Source organism: Salvelinus namaycush, chromosome 10 (assembly GCF_016432855.1).
Source record: "Salvelinus namaycush isolate Seneca chromosome 10, SaNama_1.0, whole genome shotgun sequence".
Classification (NCBI taxonomy): domain Eukaryota; kingdom Metazoa; phylum Chordata; class Actinopteri; order Salmoniformes; family Salmonidae; genus Salvelinus; species Salvelinus namaycush.
In genome coordinates this window covers 1,893,693-1,911,922 of record NC_052316.1, presented here as the reverse complement: position 1 = coordinate 1,911,922, position 18,230 = coordinate 1,893,693, and the positions used below count along the sequence as shown (strand labels likewise).

The following is an 18,230-nucleotide window of genomic DNA, read 5'->3' as shown; positions in this document are numbered from 1 at the left end:
GTAGCCGTAAAGAGCTAGCGACCTCGCCTGACCCACAGATAGCCCAGCCTCGCAAAAACCAACAAAGAGCACTCATCAAGGTCTGACAACGCAGGAGGTGCCATAGATTTACAGTGTCAGCCATTTAGCTTTTCCTATCCCAGTGTTCTCTCCCGCTCAGTCAACTATGTTTTTCCCAGTGCCTGAATTGGAAAGAGAAAGGGAGAAAAGTGTGATTTTCATTTATATGCCCCTCACATAGTGTATGACACACACAAAGAGAGCATGGGGGTATGTACTGTACTGTATGCTGTATGGTTAGTGCAGATGCCATTGGTAATCCCGGCTGCGTTTTTCTTAGCTTGTCTAATTTTTCAGTGTGATTTGTGGTGTCAATCTATCACAGGGAGACCGGCAGCATAACACACTCGCTCTTTCTCTCTCTCGCTCTCTGTTGATCTCCTTCACTTTGTCTATTTTCTCTCCTTATTTCCTTTCAATCTCCTGCTCTCCTTCCCTCTCTCTCCCTCTTCTCTTGCTCTGAGGTAGGAAGTCAGGCCAGTCTGGGCCTAATGAACCCCCGCAGCCTCTAAAATCCTACTCTGATTTCCTTAAGTGTCTCAGTCAGGGGCTTAAAGAGCGCGTGCTCCAAGAGGCATTCAATAAAAACAAAAGATTACACGTTTTACCCTTTGAGTTCTTCCCCAAATTCGCATTGACAACTCTGAATATATCAATCCAACTGCAAGAGAGTGAGAAAGCAAACGAGAACAAACAAAACACACATGTTTATATTATCGTTTTATTTATTTATTTCCCCCCGGTCGATTTCAATTCTTCCAATTTAAAGGTTGGGATCAGAGTGAATGTCAGCTAGGTACATAGTGAATCAGTTACGTACCCCAGGAAAATGTCTCTCTCTCTCTTTTTTTCCCTTGCACCTGGATATGTGTCTTTGATGCATAAGTAACCTGCCAACGTTTCTATAGGCACATGTAAAATGTAGCTCTGTGGTCGGGCGTTCTGCGTGCGATTAGCCCCACGTGAATCAACCATTTGGTTTGAATCGACTTTGATGTACTCGTGCTTTAATGATCCCGATTATTAACCTTAAAGCACAAACAGAAGGGCGTACAGAGCAACCCGGCGAATTCATATGATGGATGGATTTTGGACAGTTCAGTCAAAATAAAAATGAGAGAAAAAGTACAAATTCTCCCCACATAGCTGTCTGACTCACAGTGAGCTGAACAGGGCCTTAAGGGCATTGGATAGCGCAGAGAGAGCCCTATAATAATATACGTATTAATGGATCAATGAATCAGTGCTCGTGCTCAACTCCCATTGTGTTTGTGTTTAAATACTCTGCAGACACTGAAATGCACGGACGTGATTAATCTCTCTCAGTAAGATTAGCCCGCCTTATTATGCCTGCATTAGTGTATACAAACCCTGGCTTTCTCGAACTCCGATACGGCCTCAAACACTCAGGGATATCGGCGCAGTTCAACAGCCACCAGAATGGACTGTTATTGCAGCACAAAGGCAAAAAGGGAGAGCGGTGATCCAGCTGGCCGGTCGGTTAAATGGGGCTCCGGTTTCGCCGCCTTCTCAATTACTGTTTTATTCCTTTGTGGCATTTATAATGGCTAATTCCGACAGAGAAACTTGAGCTGGGAGTGGGAGCAGTCCAGAGCATGTTAAAGGTCCTGGGACTTACCAGACCAACACTTCACAAAAAGTTACCTGTCTCGACCCGTTTTGAATGGCTTGTACACATGCTTGTCCAAGGCTAACAACACAGACACACACACGGTTGCTGCCCTCGCAGCCTGATGATAAATGACTAAATGCTGGTGCTCGTTTTCAACTGGCCCATATACCAGACCTGTACATTCCTAATTTGATGCTTATTCTGTGAAATAGTCATGTTTAAAAAAATATATGTTTAAATCACCTAACTTAGTTTTGCCATGGTTATGGATGGAGACAGACAGATCCCATGGATCATTGTAATTTTTCTTTAAAAGGGGCAATCTGCAGTTGCTTCATCCAGTTTTGGACTTAACGAAAAGTACCCATTGATTCTTGAAGAATATAACAAATGGCTCATGGGCTTATTTCAACTGTCGTACCCCATCAGAAGCCAAAATATAAGCTTGTTTCACTCCAATGTTTGTAAACAAAGTAAATGTAAATAAACACTATATAACCTCAAAACATGGTTAAAACTATAATTTGTATATCATGGTCCTTACATCCATAGATATGTCAATGAATTTGAGAGTGGTTACATTTCTCCAGCCCTATTCATCAGGTTTTTCCAAAACAGAGGTGGCGAGTTAGATTTGTTATTGTTCAAATTGCTGATTGCTGCTTTAATAAACCCCTTATGACGCCATACAGCTGGAAGGTGAATACTGCCCTCTAGAGTTCCATAGGAGATTAAATAGGCAGGGGCATGAAGGTACATATTATTCATAAACATTTAAAATATTACAGGAATCAAAAATAATGGATTTAAATCAGTGCAATAACTTATATTAATAAAATATATTTGGGGACTAAGAAACTCAAATATAATGAAATATGTACAACTATATGTATGTTTTTGAATTCTTGGAAATGAAATCAAGATGGTGGATATGTCTTGAAAGGAGGAAAAGGAGCATGCCAATTCATTCTTAATCACACTGAATTCACCTTGAATATTTAAGGAACAAAATGTATTTCAAAGCTTTGTTGAAGTTATAGAGCAGAGGTATTCTAACAAAAAGAGTATGCAGGGCACTGTTCCTTTATCCCCTAAATATTACACTTCACATTCCTACATTTATGAATATGTATGTTTAGCTCCATAAATACAAATATGATATAATATAATAAATAGGGCTTAAAATAACCAATGTTATCTTCACAGATTAAATATCATTTTATGAAAGTTTATGCAACTACGACCTACTTATTAATCGAAAATAGACGGAGGTATTTTAGGGTATTGTATTTTAGGGACACTATTGGATGTGTCTGCCTTTTGATGTAGACAACTTTGGACTGGACACAGCGGCAAGGAAGGGAAGTAGCCGTCGCGCTGCGTAGAGGATAACAACAGAAGATCAAAGTGTGTGTATGTGTGTGAGAGAGAGAGCGAGCGTGTGTTTGTTTGTGTGTGCTTGTGCGTGCCTTGAAAAGAGCTGCAGTATTTGTTTACGCTCGCCAGTGCAGATCATTTCCATTCACCCCCCTAGCAGTAGAAAGGATGTCTGGTTATATAGGCTCTCAGGAAGGGACAAGCGAACCAAACTCATCTTGAAACAATCGGAGAGGGGGTTAGAGCGAGCTTCGCCTGACCACCATGGGGGGGGGGGGGGGGGGGTGGTGGCCAGAGCTGTTGCCCGTCCCAAACACCAGCAGCACGCTTGACTCAAAGCACGCCCGCCTCATTAGCTGCCAATCACTCCTTGCGACACGCCCCTGAGGTGGTGAAATGGTGGGATGGCTGAGAGAAGGAGGAGGGAGGTGGGCAATTACGCTGCAGCCTTCAACAAACAAACCCTGTAATGAGTGCGCTTCACATTGGAGAGCAGTGACATCACTCATCACTATGTGTGTGTGTGTGTGTGTGTGTGTATGTACATATGGCGTGAGAGTGTGTTTTCAAATTCTCACACAGCACCTCTTTCAGACAGCCGCGTCAACAAAGGCGGCAAAACACTTTTGTGTGTGTGAGCTTTTTTTCGTACTTTTATCCACCTCCCATTTTGTTATGGGTCTGCTGCGTGTTTTACAAGTGTCAAGTCCCTCCCAGCTCCTCCTGAAGTATGAAAGGATGGGTTTGATGATGGGAGAGATCAGAGCAGGTCGCAGTGGCTACCCTGGAGAGAAAGAGTAACCCCTACACAGACACAAACACAGGAGTTCTGCATGCACAAAACATGCAGAGGCTGCCCTAAGGAGCTCCCGGATGTCTTTGAGGAGCTGGAGACCAGTGCCGTGGCACGAGACTCGAGTCATCCTCACAGCGACCTTCCAGGACTGCATCCCAAATGGCACCCTATGCCTGATATAATACACTACTTTTTTACCAGGGCCCATAACGTTCTGGTCAAAAGTATTGCACTATATATAGGTAATAGATTGCCACTTGAAGTCCAGCCCAGGAATGATTCCTGCTAGCTGCAAACACTTGTTCCTTTTATTTGGAAAACCAGGTGTCTTTCTTTTTGATCACATACACACACAGAAAAAGAGCAAAGCAGGATTTAATGAGGGCCGAACTCGACGAGTGGTCCACAGGCCAGTGTTCCCGGCCAGAGAAAAAACACTAATAATTCCTTAAACAATAAATATGCTCACACCCAGGCGCTCCGGCTGTGGGATAGACATGCCAAATAATTTAACGGGACAGTTTGCATGTATATTCTCCCTTTTCGCCCTCTCGCTGTGCGCCCTGAATATTCTCTCCCGTCGCCCGCTTTTGACATTATTCGTCATGCTGGCTTAACATCTCCAGTGTGACTGGGGTCCTGGAAAGACTTGAGAAACAATGGGAAGGCGAGGGCCCTGGGGGAATGATATGGGGGGAATGATATCAGCGTCGCACCGCAATATTTAGCTAATGAGCAAAAGCATCATCCAGCATGACTCTCTCTCTCTAACCCTTTTCTTTTCGACACTATCCCAAGATACCTTTGCTGGTATCTGTTAGATTTTTTTTCAGTGGAAGTTTTATTTCCTCACAAGCCCCCAGTTTACCTCACCAGCGTTAATTATTTTCATAGATTTTCTTTCTCCTTTTCTCGCACGTGTGCAAAATGAACCCTTAAAACGATTAGAAAGCCAACAACAGTCTAACCAGTTGGTGAGCGTCGGGCGATGAATGAAAAGCTGTCGAAGAGATGCAGATGCTGTGTGTGTGCGTGCGTGTTTGCCTGCGTGTGCATGTATGTGTGTGTTTGTGTGCATGTATGACTTTGTGTGTGTGCATCAACCCAGGCGGGTCAATGAAAGTGAGGTTTCTTGGGTTACACCATTTGTGTGTCTCTCCCTGTGTAATGCTGGTGTTTTGACTGTCAATAGGAGGTAGAACCGGTGTTGAAAACCCAAGGAATTAAGATAAGGATCGCACAAAGCCTGTCTTTCTCTCCCTGCTCAGTACAATGAGCCCTGCGTCTGATGTAGCTTTGGTTCGCCTCGAATCTCTCCCTCCCGCCTTCTCCATTTTCTCCTCCATCTTCAACCTAACAGCCACAACGCTGAAGTAATGCTTTGGTTATTATCGAGCAGGTGTGTGTTTGTACAAATGTACAGTCCCTTTTTTCTGAGTATCAGCACTTATTTCCAATATTTTTCAAGCTCAGTTGATTTTCCTTTGTGTCCGTTCATTGGGAAATCGCAGGAGCTCAAGACTGCCGAGGGTCTGTTCAGCTACGAGCAAGTGTCCCTAATCAAGGGTGTTTGCAACGCCACACAATGGCGAATGCCTTGTCAAAGCTGTGTGGCGCCTTTTCAGGCGTAATTGTAGGATGTGAAACGCAATCATGTTCTTTTCTTGAAACCCACCCCCAGAAAGAAACACACACACACACACACACACACACACACACACACACACACACACACACACACACACACACACACACACACACACACACACACACACACACACACACACACACACACACACACACACACAGCTAATCGTATTTGACATGTTCTTTAATATGATACCATCTACCTTTCAGGTAGCCATAACAATCTGACTAGAAGTTCAATACGTCACTCTAGGTGGAACGGTGCTATGCCATGGCCAGGAGAGTGCGGAGCAAGATATGGCTCAGGAAAACGTACCTCAATTATCCCACAATCCCAACTGACACGTCGAAAAGATTGAAATACTGCTCGTTTTTAATGAAACTGCTTTTGTCGTCAGCATGCGAGGCTAGCTGATGCTAAAGCAGCCCGTTGGATTCAAAACTTCCGGTAGCTACTCACCACACCGCTAGGCATCGCATTTACATGGAAATCCAATGGGCTACTAATAGCATTAGCTAGCCTAGCATGCTGACGAACATGGCCGTTTCATTTAAAAACTAGCAGTGTTTCAAGCTTCTCGACGTGTCAGTTGGGATAATTGGATAATTAGGAGTGCAGCACCATCTCCCATCCCTGGATTGAGGTAGTTTTCCGAGTCATATCTTAGAGCCGTCCTTATCAAGGCATAGCACCATTCCGACTAGAGAGAAGTAATGAACGTCAAGTCAGATTCTAAAGCCAACATGCTCTGAATTGGCATGGCCTGAAGTTTCATTTCCTGGTTAAGTTTGCCTGTCAGTCTCGCCGGACCAGCTCACACAGACACACCAGGAGAGTAAAAGCACAGCATATAGAGACTCCATGTAATCTGGGCTGACACCGATAAAGTAACCTGAGATATGAAGTCTCCACAGTTAAACAATCTTTCCTAGATTATGTTGAACACATACACAGAAGCACACACAAGTGTACACACACACACACACACACACACACACACACACACACACACACACACACACACACACACACACACACACACACACAAAGCATAATTTTTACTGTGTGGGAATCTAAAAAGAAAACTAGAAAGTAATAGACTGGGGAGAATATTACATTTGCCCTAAAAAGTTGTAATGCTTTAGTTTAATACAAATGTGTATCAGAGGGGATGGGATACAGGGACAGGGTTTGCAAATTGTTAAAATTCCAAGTGAGTAAACTTATAATTACTTCACTACTAAATTCCTACAACCACTACCATGAGCCAAGCAGCTGCGAAGAAAACTACTAAAGTTATTTTCAGGCTTCGTAGGATACGCGCTGAGCGCTGGGGAGGGTTTCTGCACTCACAAGTGTATCCTGAGTAATCACTTGAATTTTGGAAATAAATTATTGTTGCTGTAAATGTAGCGTGAAAGAGAAGCGTTTTTTGGGGGGCGCCGTGAAACTGGCAAGGATGTTAATTGATGAGAGTTAAGGCGGGCTGCTAGTTGCACTGGGGGAATCATTACTGCTGAAGTGTAACAACTGCATCCACGGCTGTTTGCCTTCTCACACACACACACGCATGCATGAACACAAAAGTATGCACGCGCACACACATGGCTCCAAACTCCAAACTTGCACGGCAAAGGCATCAGCAGTCCCTGAGAGCGCCTCACTCTCTGTGTCCTTTTGTCATTCAACCACACACACACACACACAAACTCATTGTCAGGTAGGTAGTTAGTTACATGACATTTGTGTTCCACCATGACTCTCCCAGGAAGAGCGGAGCCTTTAAAACGGAGACTTTTAAAAAACTGATATTATCACCGAGGCATTTCACATCCTAGAGTGAATTTGTGAGAGGAGAACGAAAACGGCGTGCAGCACTTTGGGTTAAAGGATTTAGGTCAGTGGTCACCAACCGGTCGACCAAACATTTCTGTAAAAAGCCCAAAGAGGCTTGCGTTCCAATTTATTTTATTTGTGTCACGCTGTTTGCCATAGGTGCACTTGATTCAGCTGCCCTGCGCACCGAGTAGTTGTAGTATTCCCATTTTTAACCATTTCATGTGTCTGAAGGTACAAACTCCCCCTACCCAGCAAGCCCGGTGCACCTATAGGTATACCGCTGGTCAATCAGATAGCTCCGAACACCATGTCTGCAGTATATACAGTCATTGGTCTGCAGCTTCCACGAGCCCAAAGCGAAGTTGATAGTCGACTCTACGGTGTGAGATTTCAAAACTTTAAAAACCATGACGAGAGAGACTGCTCTTTTTATGAGTGAATTCATGTTTAAGACTTTATTCAGCACTGTCAACACTTCATTCAACAATTTTATACGCCATTAAAACGCCCTCTCCCTATCCACTAGTGCTACAAAGTGTATCGATAGACTTGCTCGTGTCTTTTTAATAGCAAGGAATATCTGACGTTCTCTGGTCATACGAGTAACAACGTGAATTGGTGTATGAGTCAGAAATAATAGAGTGTGACTCGAGTTTCGTCATTAGCGGGAAGACGGTGCCCCCTTTTTGGCCAGTCAGCACTCAGCGGAGGGAGAAGGAGGGCTGAGGGACGGTAGAGAGGCAGCCTCTCCGCTGGTCTCGCTCTCCCTCCACTGAGACTGATCATCAGACGCAGGCACCATCAGTCCAGTAAAATGATTTAAATGTATGCCTCACGAGTAATACAACAAATGATCTATTACCAGTGTGATCATATACCTCAAGTTTTGCAACATTATTTAAAAATGGTCTGAGAAGAACATTGGCAGGGCAACTCAAGAATAGTGATAATGTATCGAGCCTATAGCTTACTGCACAAGCGTCATTGCTACAGAACTGTTTTGAATAGGTTAAATGTTGCATAGGCTTCCATTTTTTGGGGGCGACATTTCAAACACACATCTGAGAGGTAGATTTTGGCCTGCATTTTGACTCAGAAAGTGATCTCGGCTCAGAAAAGGTTGGTGACCACTGATTTAGGTCACGCTTTAACTGGCTGACATCAGTATTGGGAAGATAGAAATCCTGGACTGGAGTTTTAGGCTCCCAACCGGAACTGGGTCAAACTGCAGTCCTGACCTGTATGTCGTGTGTGAATGAAATTAAATGTTCATGTCAAATCGCCAGTTAGCAGCTCATCCCTTATGGGATTAATTTACACATACACAAACATCACAATAATTCACTGTGATAATTCAGTGATGATTCTTCTGCATCGCATAGAGTAATATTATTATTTTTTTAAATAAGTTAAATAAAAATCAGTACATAATAGTAAATAAGGTTATCCAAACAATAATTACATTCCAAGAGCTGTAAAAAAAGATACATACATACAGGCATACATAACATACACAGATAAATAAATACAGAAAAATTTAACAGAAGGCATTTGAACTCAGTCCGGCACAAAGAAAAGATTCATGTGGGAAACAGGCCTGCACACAATCTACATACACTCGTGCCATTTGCCACATAGAAGCTAAATATGTTTATAATTTAATTATAGGTAACCCTTTTTCGTTTATTCCAGGCTTTATCTAAATATTCCGCAAATGGAAATACGCAATGGACAAAAAAACATTTCAGTTTCTCCTCATCGCTCAGCCACATAATGCCGGGGTATATCAGGTGGTCTTTCTGGAATAAGAGCAAGCGTATATTGCGGTAAAAAGGGCAATAGAGGATAAAATGAGTTTCATTATCTATTTCTTCGAGGTCACAATAGTTACATATTCTTTCCTCTTCCATTTCACCACAATATTGACCTGTATGTGTGTGGTCCTGTTCTTCTATCCTCGTGGGGACCTGAAAGTCCCCACAAGGATAGTAAAACAAGGAACATTCTCCCTCGTGGGGACATTTTCCCACGAGGACAAAGACCATTTTAAGCTTAAGGGTTAGGTTTAGGTTTAAGAGGGTTTCTGTTTATGCTGGTATCAAACCTTGGGTTGCACGGGCCTATTGCAACTTTCCATTTTAAGCTTAAGGGTTAGGTCTAGGGTTAAAGTTACAATTAGGGTTAGGGGTTACGTTTAGGCGCTAGGGTTAGGTTTAGGGGTTAGTGTCAGGGTCAAGATTTTTTGGGGAGGTCCCCACGAGGATAGAAAAACAAGTGTGTATGTGTGTGGGTATGTGTGTGATTGTGTCCATTTGTTTGCCTCTGTGTGTGTGCGGTTTGCGCCCCTCTCACAAACCGGGGTGGAGTGTAAGCAAAGTCAGCCTGTGTTTATGATAGCAGTCACTGTGAGGTAGTCACTCTCGCTGTCCCACTGATGCCACATTATTTCAGTTTATCACCGCTGTCACATTGTCAAAGTATCGGACATTTGAAACACCACAGACATGGGTGCCTCTACTCTCTCAGACCGAGACGGGCATAACCAGAAAAATACATCATTACTCCTATCTACGTCAACTGGATGTTCACAAGCCTGCATTAGTAGCAAGTATGAAAAAAATTAAAATAACACTTCACTTCTCCCACTACATATGACTAAATTAAAATGTACAATTGCAGTAGCCATGATAGTTACTTAATAACACAAGGCTGTGCGTTTTGAATGAGGAAAAAATAAAGCTGATGGGAACTGGGTCCAGATACCAGAGTTCAACATTTTCAGGGAATTCTACAATGGAATTCTGCAATAACCTCCCTGGAATATTCTACCTGGAAGCTTGCTCATTTTCAATGAGGGTTGGTGTCAACTCCATTTCAATTTAAATAAACAATCTAACTAAACTCCAATTTTTTAAAGAGCTTTTTAAAAGGGGCTCAACAAACTTTAAAGAATGAAGCAAGAATAAAAGGAGCAATTATTGTAAATTCTTACTACAGGAATTGAAATATCCTCATGAAATTAAATTGTCATTTTCCATTCCTGAAATGGAATTTCAGTTCCCTTCCTGAGTTCAAACTGAATCAAAATGGCAAAGACCCCAACCGTGTTTTTAATAACAACAAAAATGTGTGTTCATTTATGCATTTATGCGTGTCTCGGTGCATGTCATACCTCCAGAAGCCAGGGTTTGAGCTTGCGGTCCAGGATGATGTCAAAGCCCAGCACCTCAAAGCAGACACTGTCGCTCCCTGGTGGCTGTCCGGGGCGACACATGCGGTAGGCATGGAGGACGTGGGGCTCAGCCACTATCAGAGTCTTCACCACCAGCTCCTGTTAAAAAACACAGATAGTAAGATACTATCAACCCACAAAAACCTCCTCTTCTCTTTACTCTACCTCTAATTATTCAACAATTATTCAATTATTCTATATTAGGCCTGCATTCTAAGTGGTATATGCCAATCTGAAGTCTGCACTGCAGAGAACTCAGACGTAAACATTTTAATTTTGTTATGAATTAATATTTAAAAAACAACATCTAATTCATTGTCTAGGTCTGAGACATAATTTTTACGTATATTATCTAATGTGTAAAGAAAAGGAAAAATGTATTGTTGATATAACTGCCTGCTCTCTCAAACACACACACACACAAACACAGACACACATAAACATGATACACACACAAGATACACACAAGCTCACAAAAGACTGCAGGCAGTGAAAAGAGCAACGTGAGGAGTAACATTAGTTAAAGCTGGTCTTTGAGTGAGTGAGTGAGTGAGTGAGTGAGTGAGTGAGTGAGTGAGTGAGTGAGTGAGTGAGTGAGTGAGTGAGTGAGTGAGTGAGTGAGTGAGTGAGTGAGTGAGTGAGAGAGAGAGAGAGAGAGAGAGAGAGAGAGAGAGAGAGAGAGAGAGAGAGAGAGAGAGCGAGAGCGCGAGAGAGAGAGAGAGAGACGGACAACAGGCCTAGCACAGACCAGGCCCTGTGTTCTCTTATCAGGGCTGAGGCAGGCGTGGGCTCCCCACGAGACGGACTGTGTTTCAGGGACGACCTGTGGTGTGTGTGTACTGCAGGAAGGACAGGTCTATGTGTATCTCATGTAGGCAGTGGGGGTATATGAGAGAGATGCAGGCAGGTACCCTGTAAAGAGATGCCCAGTGTAACATTGGCTTGGGTCATTCGCCAGGCTGGAGACTGGTATGTGTTTGTGTGTTTCCCCAGATGTTTGTGTTTTCAAACCAGGTAGCTTTGGCCCACTTTGGACAGAGAGGAGAAAATCTCTACTTATCAGTAAACAATCCTACAATACCTTGTTTGTTAATATATTTGTATTTATTTATACATTTATTTATACACATACATACATATATATGTATGTGTATGTATATATATATGTATGTGTATGTATATATATATATAAATATACACATACACATATAGAAGCTAGGACGGAGTAAGTCGCACGGCACAAGTTCACAGGAGAGGCATCTGAAAGTTAATTTAGATTATGAGCAAAATGCATTTTTTGGTAGAAATGCCTTCTGGAACGTGAACTTTTATGTGCCTGAATAACAAACTTGTACACCATCTGTAAATACAATTGTTAAATTACGAGTCTAGTTAGTTTAGCCACAGAAAAATTCAGGAACCTTCCTGCTACCCATGATTGGCTGAGATAATGGGTGGGCTGGACATGCCGAGAGATGAGTTCTGATTGGTCTGCCGTGCTTCAGTATGTGTAGATAATCCTTGCTACCGCAGTTTTTTTGAATGCGTTCCTACTGCTTTCAACAACATTGCTGCCCAGAATTTAGCAGGCGCTATCAACAAAAATCAGTGGGAAAAAGTTGTGATGGACTATTTTCTGCACATGGTCAGTGTGAACCGGAGTGACTTGACACAACAACGGGGCAAACAAGCTGTAGCTAGCTACAAACCAAACGGACAAGACACGCTGCCGTAAAGTGTGCATCAATGTAAACGGGTAAGAGTTTAGCTACATAAGAGTTCAGATACTTTACATTTCAAATGTTGTCAGAAAGTCGTTTTCATTCCAAGATAAAGTGTACTGTTCGCTAGCTAGCGAACGTTAGCTTGCTGGCTCGCTAGCTAACATTACGTGTATGATCTGTGTCGTAATATCATTTGTATCTCAGAAATCCATTTGCATTGCTAGTTATAACCTAATGTTAGCTAGCTAGCTAACATTGAACTTAGTTGGTTAGCTTCAGCTACCTGCAGATTCATCCTCCAGCATTTCATGCATAGTGGTATGCTGTCACAATCCGTTTGTACTGTAGGTATGGGTTGGGATTATGGTTCATGGTTTAGCTAGCTAGCTACATGTTTAAACAAAATACTTGCGTTGTGATTACGGCCATCTATTAGTATTTCATGAACATGTGTACATGTCTACTTAGCTAGATGTGGCTGGGGGGTGGTTATAGCATTTTTCACATTACCCATCAATTTAGACAATAACTCTAAAATATTTATGCACTATTTTATCTGGACACTTTCAAAGTCAAATTAGGATATAGGCCAAGGACTACATGAAGTGCATTTTTACCTGGAGTTTTTCCTTATTGTAAGTTACTACTTAAACCAGTTTTAGTCTTGAAATTGTTGGTTGTTTACTACACTACCTTACTCATTCTGTTTAGCGCATGTCTTCATATGTGAATCCTTAAAGAGATGGGTGGGGCTAATAATGCTGAATAGGAGTAGACAAAGAAGAGCTGTCCAGTAGGTGTACCAAAACATTCAAGGGCCATTCTCTCAAAAGTGGGGTTACAAGTTTATCAACTTTCAAAGCAGAATTACTTTTCCATTGTTCCTCAACTGCAGTGTATGATATACCATTTTGTACTGTAGCTGTACTGTAGCTGTCTTTAATCCAATGTAAAAAACACAATTTCTAATTTTGCTACATAAGATCGAATTGAAGCCGGTCACATATATTTGGCGGTATTTTTTAAGTGTTTTGTTGACAGGTGCATTCGGGAAGTATTCAGACCCGTTCACTTTTTCCACATTTTGTTACGTTACAACCTTATTCTAAAATGTATTAATTAAAACATGTTCCTCATCAATCTACACACAACACCCCATAATAACAAAGCGAAAACAGTTTTTTAGAAATGTTAGCAAATTTAAACAAATTTAAAAAACAAATACCTTATTTACATAAATATTCAGCCCCTTTACTTGGACACTCAAAATTGAGCTCAGGTGCATCCTGTTCCATTAATCATCCTTCAGATTTTTCTACAACTTGGAGTCAACCTGTGGACATGATTTGGAAAGGCACACACCTGTCTAAATAAGGTCCCACAGTTGACAATACATGTCAGAGCAAAACCAAGCCATAAGGTCGAAGGAATTGTCCATTGGGGGAGAAGGGCCTTGGTACGGGAGATGACCAAGAACATGATGGTCACTCTGACAGAGCTACAAATTTCCTCTGTGGAGATAGGAGAATCTTCCAGAAGGACAAACATCTCCGCAGCACTCCACCAATCAGGCCTTTATGGTAGAGTGGCCAGACGGAAGCCACTCCTCATTAAAAGGCACATGACAGCCCGCTTGGAGTTTGCCAAAGGGCACCTAAAGACTATCAGACCATGAAAAGCAAGATTCTCTGGTCTGATGAAACCAAGATTGAACTCTTTGGCCTGGCACCATCCCTACGGTGAAGTATGCTGGTGGCAGCCTCATGCTGTGGGGATGTATTTCAGCGGCAGGGACTGGAAGACTAGTCAGGATCGAGGGAAAGATAGATGGAGCAAAATACAGAGAGATCCTTGATGAAAACCTGCTCCAGAGTGCACAGGACCTCAGACTGGGGTGAAGGTTCACCTTCCAACAGGACAACGACCCAAAGCATACAGCCAAGACAACACAGGAGTGGCTTTGGGACAAGTCTCTGAATGTCCTTGAGTGGCCCAGCCAGAGCCCGGACTTGAACCCGATCAAACATCTCTGGAGTGAACCAAAAAAAGCTGTGCAGCGATACTCCCCATCCAACCTGAAAGAGCTTTGAGAGGATCTGCAGAGAAGAATGGGAGCAACTCCCCAAATACAGGTGTGCCAAGCTTGTAGCGTCATACCCAAGAAGACTCGAGGCTGTAATTGCTGCCAAAGGTGCTTTAACAAAGTACTGAGTCAAGGGTCTGAATAGGGTAAATTTGATATTTCAGTATAATTTTTTTGGCAAAAATTTCAAAAAAACTGTTTTGCCCTTGTCATTATGCGGTATTGTGTGTTGATTGATAAGGGAAAAAACTATTTAATATGTTTCAGAATAAGTCTGTAACGTAACAAATTGTGGAAAAAGTCAAGGGATTTGAAAACTTTCCCGAATGCACTGTACATTCTGAAGTTACTATAGGATTTGACCTGAAGATGTTAAGAAGAGATAGATGAGAGAGGCAGTGCAGAAAGTGAGTGGAGAAACGGGGGATCGAACCGCTGCCTCCAGGGGCATATGTTGTCCAGGGACGGCAGCACTAGAACGATTGTTCAAGTCAAATCCTCAGGTCAAATCCTATAGTAACTTCAGAATCCAGCGCATAACTCAAACTTTCGTACACATGATGGCATTTATGTCAACGAGAGAATTACACAAAAATGTAAATCACATGCACATTTCTCAAGCTTGAATCCTGCCTTTTTAATAGCATCTCTGTCCTTGGCAGGGAGTGAAAGAGATTTGAGATGGTCAGATTTGTAGCTATATGAAGGATGGTTGAAAGGAAGCAGGCAGTGAGAGAATACAGTGTGTGAATTGCAGTGTGAAGAGCTATTAGGTAGTAGGTGGCAGAACAGAGTCAAGTCTCTAGAAGAGAAACAAAGAGTGCGGCCAGTGTCTTGCTGGGCCCGTGTACCGAGGATAAAGTAACTAACTAGCCGATACGGTGTACATATTAGGACAGAAACACAGGTCCGTGGAAGTTGAGTTCGAGTCCTAGTGACTCTTACTATTACACAACATCTATGGACATGTGTCTGTCCAAATATGGGCACCATAAACGGAGGCTACACAGAGGACACAGTAACTAACTAGCCGATACAGTTTCAATTTTAGGACAGACGCACCCCTCCATGGAGTCACTGGAGGTCCTATGACACGACGTCCGTGGATATGTGACTGTCCTAACGTAGTTGACACGTTAGGTTCAATCAGTAAAGCTGGTAATGGATGGATCACTTTACTTAATTCGGTAAGCACAATATAATTCACATTGCTTCCTCTTCTATGGGCACAGCAGGAATTGATATCTGATGTCGACAATGTTCTCATTCAACAGCACAGCATCATGTCACTACAGAGGGAAGGAGAGGGAGGTAAAGAGGATCAAGAGGGAGAAGTGGAGGGGTGAAACGTCTGAAGCGGGAGTTGTCAGCAGAATAGGCTGACAGAAAAAAAGTACGCGTTTCGGGGAGAGATGAGAGAGCAAAAGGTTACAAGAGGTGATACACGAAAAACGTTGGACACAACAACAGCCGGGTGCCGAGAGGAGAGATGGATAGAGTAAGGGTGTGTCCCAATAATATCTCCTTTCTCCTGAAGTGTGCACTCGTTCTTAACCACCTACACATTTGAAAGCGTTGGATTGGTGCATGCACCGGTCATTTTCCTTTCAAATCCTTAAAGGAAAGTGAACAATTGTAAACCCGGAGAAAGGAGAGATGTTTCGGAAGCGCCGAGAGTTATGAAGACAAGGAGTAGAGGGTAAATTGGCAGCCACGAGTTTAAATAAGGCCTCCTATTAGGAGAAAATGGGGTTGAGAGATTAAGAAGTAAGTAAAGACAGAAGTAAACGTTTTCAAAGCTAGGGGATGTTGGAGGTTAGAGGAGAAAATATGAGGCAGGAATTCAAGAGGGAGAAAAGGTGTTTGATTTGAGGGTGAGAAACAAACAATCGGATTGAAAAGGGATGAAGGCTGATAGAATGAGAATGAAAATGAAAATGGGAGGACTGAGGGGTATACAGTGGAGAGATGATTGAATCAAATCAAATTGTATTAGTCACTTGCGCCGAATACAAATGCAAATGCTTACTTACAAGCCCCTAACCAACAACGCAGTTTAAAAAATACAAATAAGAATAAGAAATAAAAGGAACAAGTAATTAAAGAGCAGCAGTAAAATAACAATAGCGAGTCTTAATACAGGGGGTACCGGTACAAAGTCAATGTGCGGAGGCACCGGTTAGTCGAGGTAATATGTACATGTAGGTAGAGTTATTAAAGTGACTACATGCACGCATAGATAATAACAGATTACAGGAGGAGTTGAGAAACAGCTGCAACAAGCGAGATTTAAGAGAGAGAACGCAAACCAAACGAACGCCCCGATTCAGACAAGATGAAAGATACTGGAGAAAGGTGTTTGGGATGGACAAACCGCAAGCAGAACGAGTACGTGAGACTTCCAAGAGACGCCTCCACTTGTTTTGTTTCGCCCATCCAAAAGCCAAACAAGCCTGGAGGTCGTTGAATCCCTGTCATAACAAAAGTCTTCAAACCTTGGCCGTAACTGGAATGGTACGCGGATGCTCAGTGGGTGTGTGTGTGTGTGTCTGTGTGTGTGTACCTGTGCTCACACTTACGGAAACATCGCCCCAGAACTTGGCCACGTCGTAATCGTTCATGTGCAGGAACTCAGTGAACCAACCAATGGACCTCTTGCTGCCTTTGTCTGCCGTCTCGTCCCTCTCGAAGTTCTCGTTGTGTTTGTTGACGGAGTAGTTTGTTAGATGCATGTACAGCTGGCTCTGTGGAGAGAGCAGGGGGTATAATGAATGATTGAATCGTTTCAAATCCCTAGTTCAGTATGTATCGAGTGTTTCAGAGTAGAAGTGCTGATCTAGGATCAGATCCCCTCTGTCCATCTAAATCATATTCATTGTGATCTAAAAATTCAAACTGATCCTAAATATTGACCCATACGGGCCCGGGTCGGAGTTAACAAAATGTTTGCTACATTGCTGTAGTTCTTACTCACTCCTTTTGCTTTTAATTGCTTAACCCTGCATATTGTTACAGTATGTCCTATATCTTTTGTATCTTCATATGTTTTGTTCATAAAGCCAATGATAAAAGTATATTGACAAAAAAAAACTTTGGTATTAAGACCAATGCCATTTGTAGTTGGGCAGTATCTCAAACAAGAAGACAAGACATCCCTGCCTACATGGCAGTAATACCATGGTCACTATATTCCCTGATACAGTAACAGGCTGGCAGTCATGGGCTGCATCGGATAATGGCACGATATGCCCTTTATAGTGTGTGTGTATTTCCGTAAGTGCGTGTGTATGTATGTGCCTGTAAGTATGTGCATCCCCGTGTGTGTATTTCACACTCACCAGGTTGGCCTCGTTGGGCGTGTGGTATTTCTCTGTGCCCATCCTGACGAGGCCGTCATTGTAGAGGAAGATGCGTAGAGGGTCACAGGACGTTACAAGGATGTAGATCCTGAGGTCAAACTTGTAGCCCTCCATTAAGAACGGTTTGTCTAGGTACTCCTGCACTATGAAGTGGTCTTGAGCTTGAGCCGGTAGCTTCTCACAGTTTCGTATCAAGGAGATCCTGACAGAAGAACAACAACATAAGGACTTTGTCTCTCGCTACTTCCATTGACGTAGCTTCAAATCCTCAAGTGTATTGAGAATTTGGAAACAGAAAATATGCTCTATATGAATGAGCACAAAGAAAAGGTAAGGCCAAATCTCTCTCACTAAAGCTCCGGTTGACAAGTGCTCTACACAAATATACAAACACATAAAGTCCTACGAATAACTTAAACGGAAGCCTGTATGAGCACTAGTGCAGCATCTGGAGAGGATTGTAAAGATTGACATTTTTG

General features: G+C 42.6%; 1 protein-coding gene across 1 annotated transcript in view; it reads right to left on the bottom strand.

Moving 5' to 3' along the window:
- ttll7 (tubulin tyrosine ligase-like family, member 7) overlaps nucleotides 1-18,230 on the bottom strand; it is a 110,909-nt gene that overhangs the window by 32,289 nt on the left and 60,390 nt on the right. The window contains exons 7-9 of the mRNA XM_039002058.1: nucleotides 17,731-17,953; nucleotides 16,972-17,136; nucleotides 10,526-10,684 (exon numbers count right to left, since the gene is read on the bottom strand). Coding sequence (XP_038857986.1) covers nucleotides 10,526-10,684; nucleotides 16,972-17,136; nucleotides 17,731-17,953 — 547 coding nt within the window. The remainder of the gene's footprint in view (nucleotides 1-10,525; nucleotides 10,685-16,971; nucleotides 17,137-17,730; nucleotides 17,954-18,230) is intronic.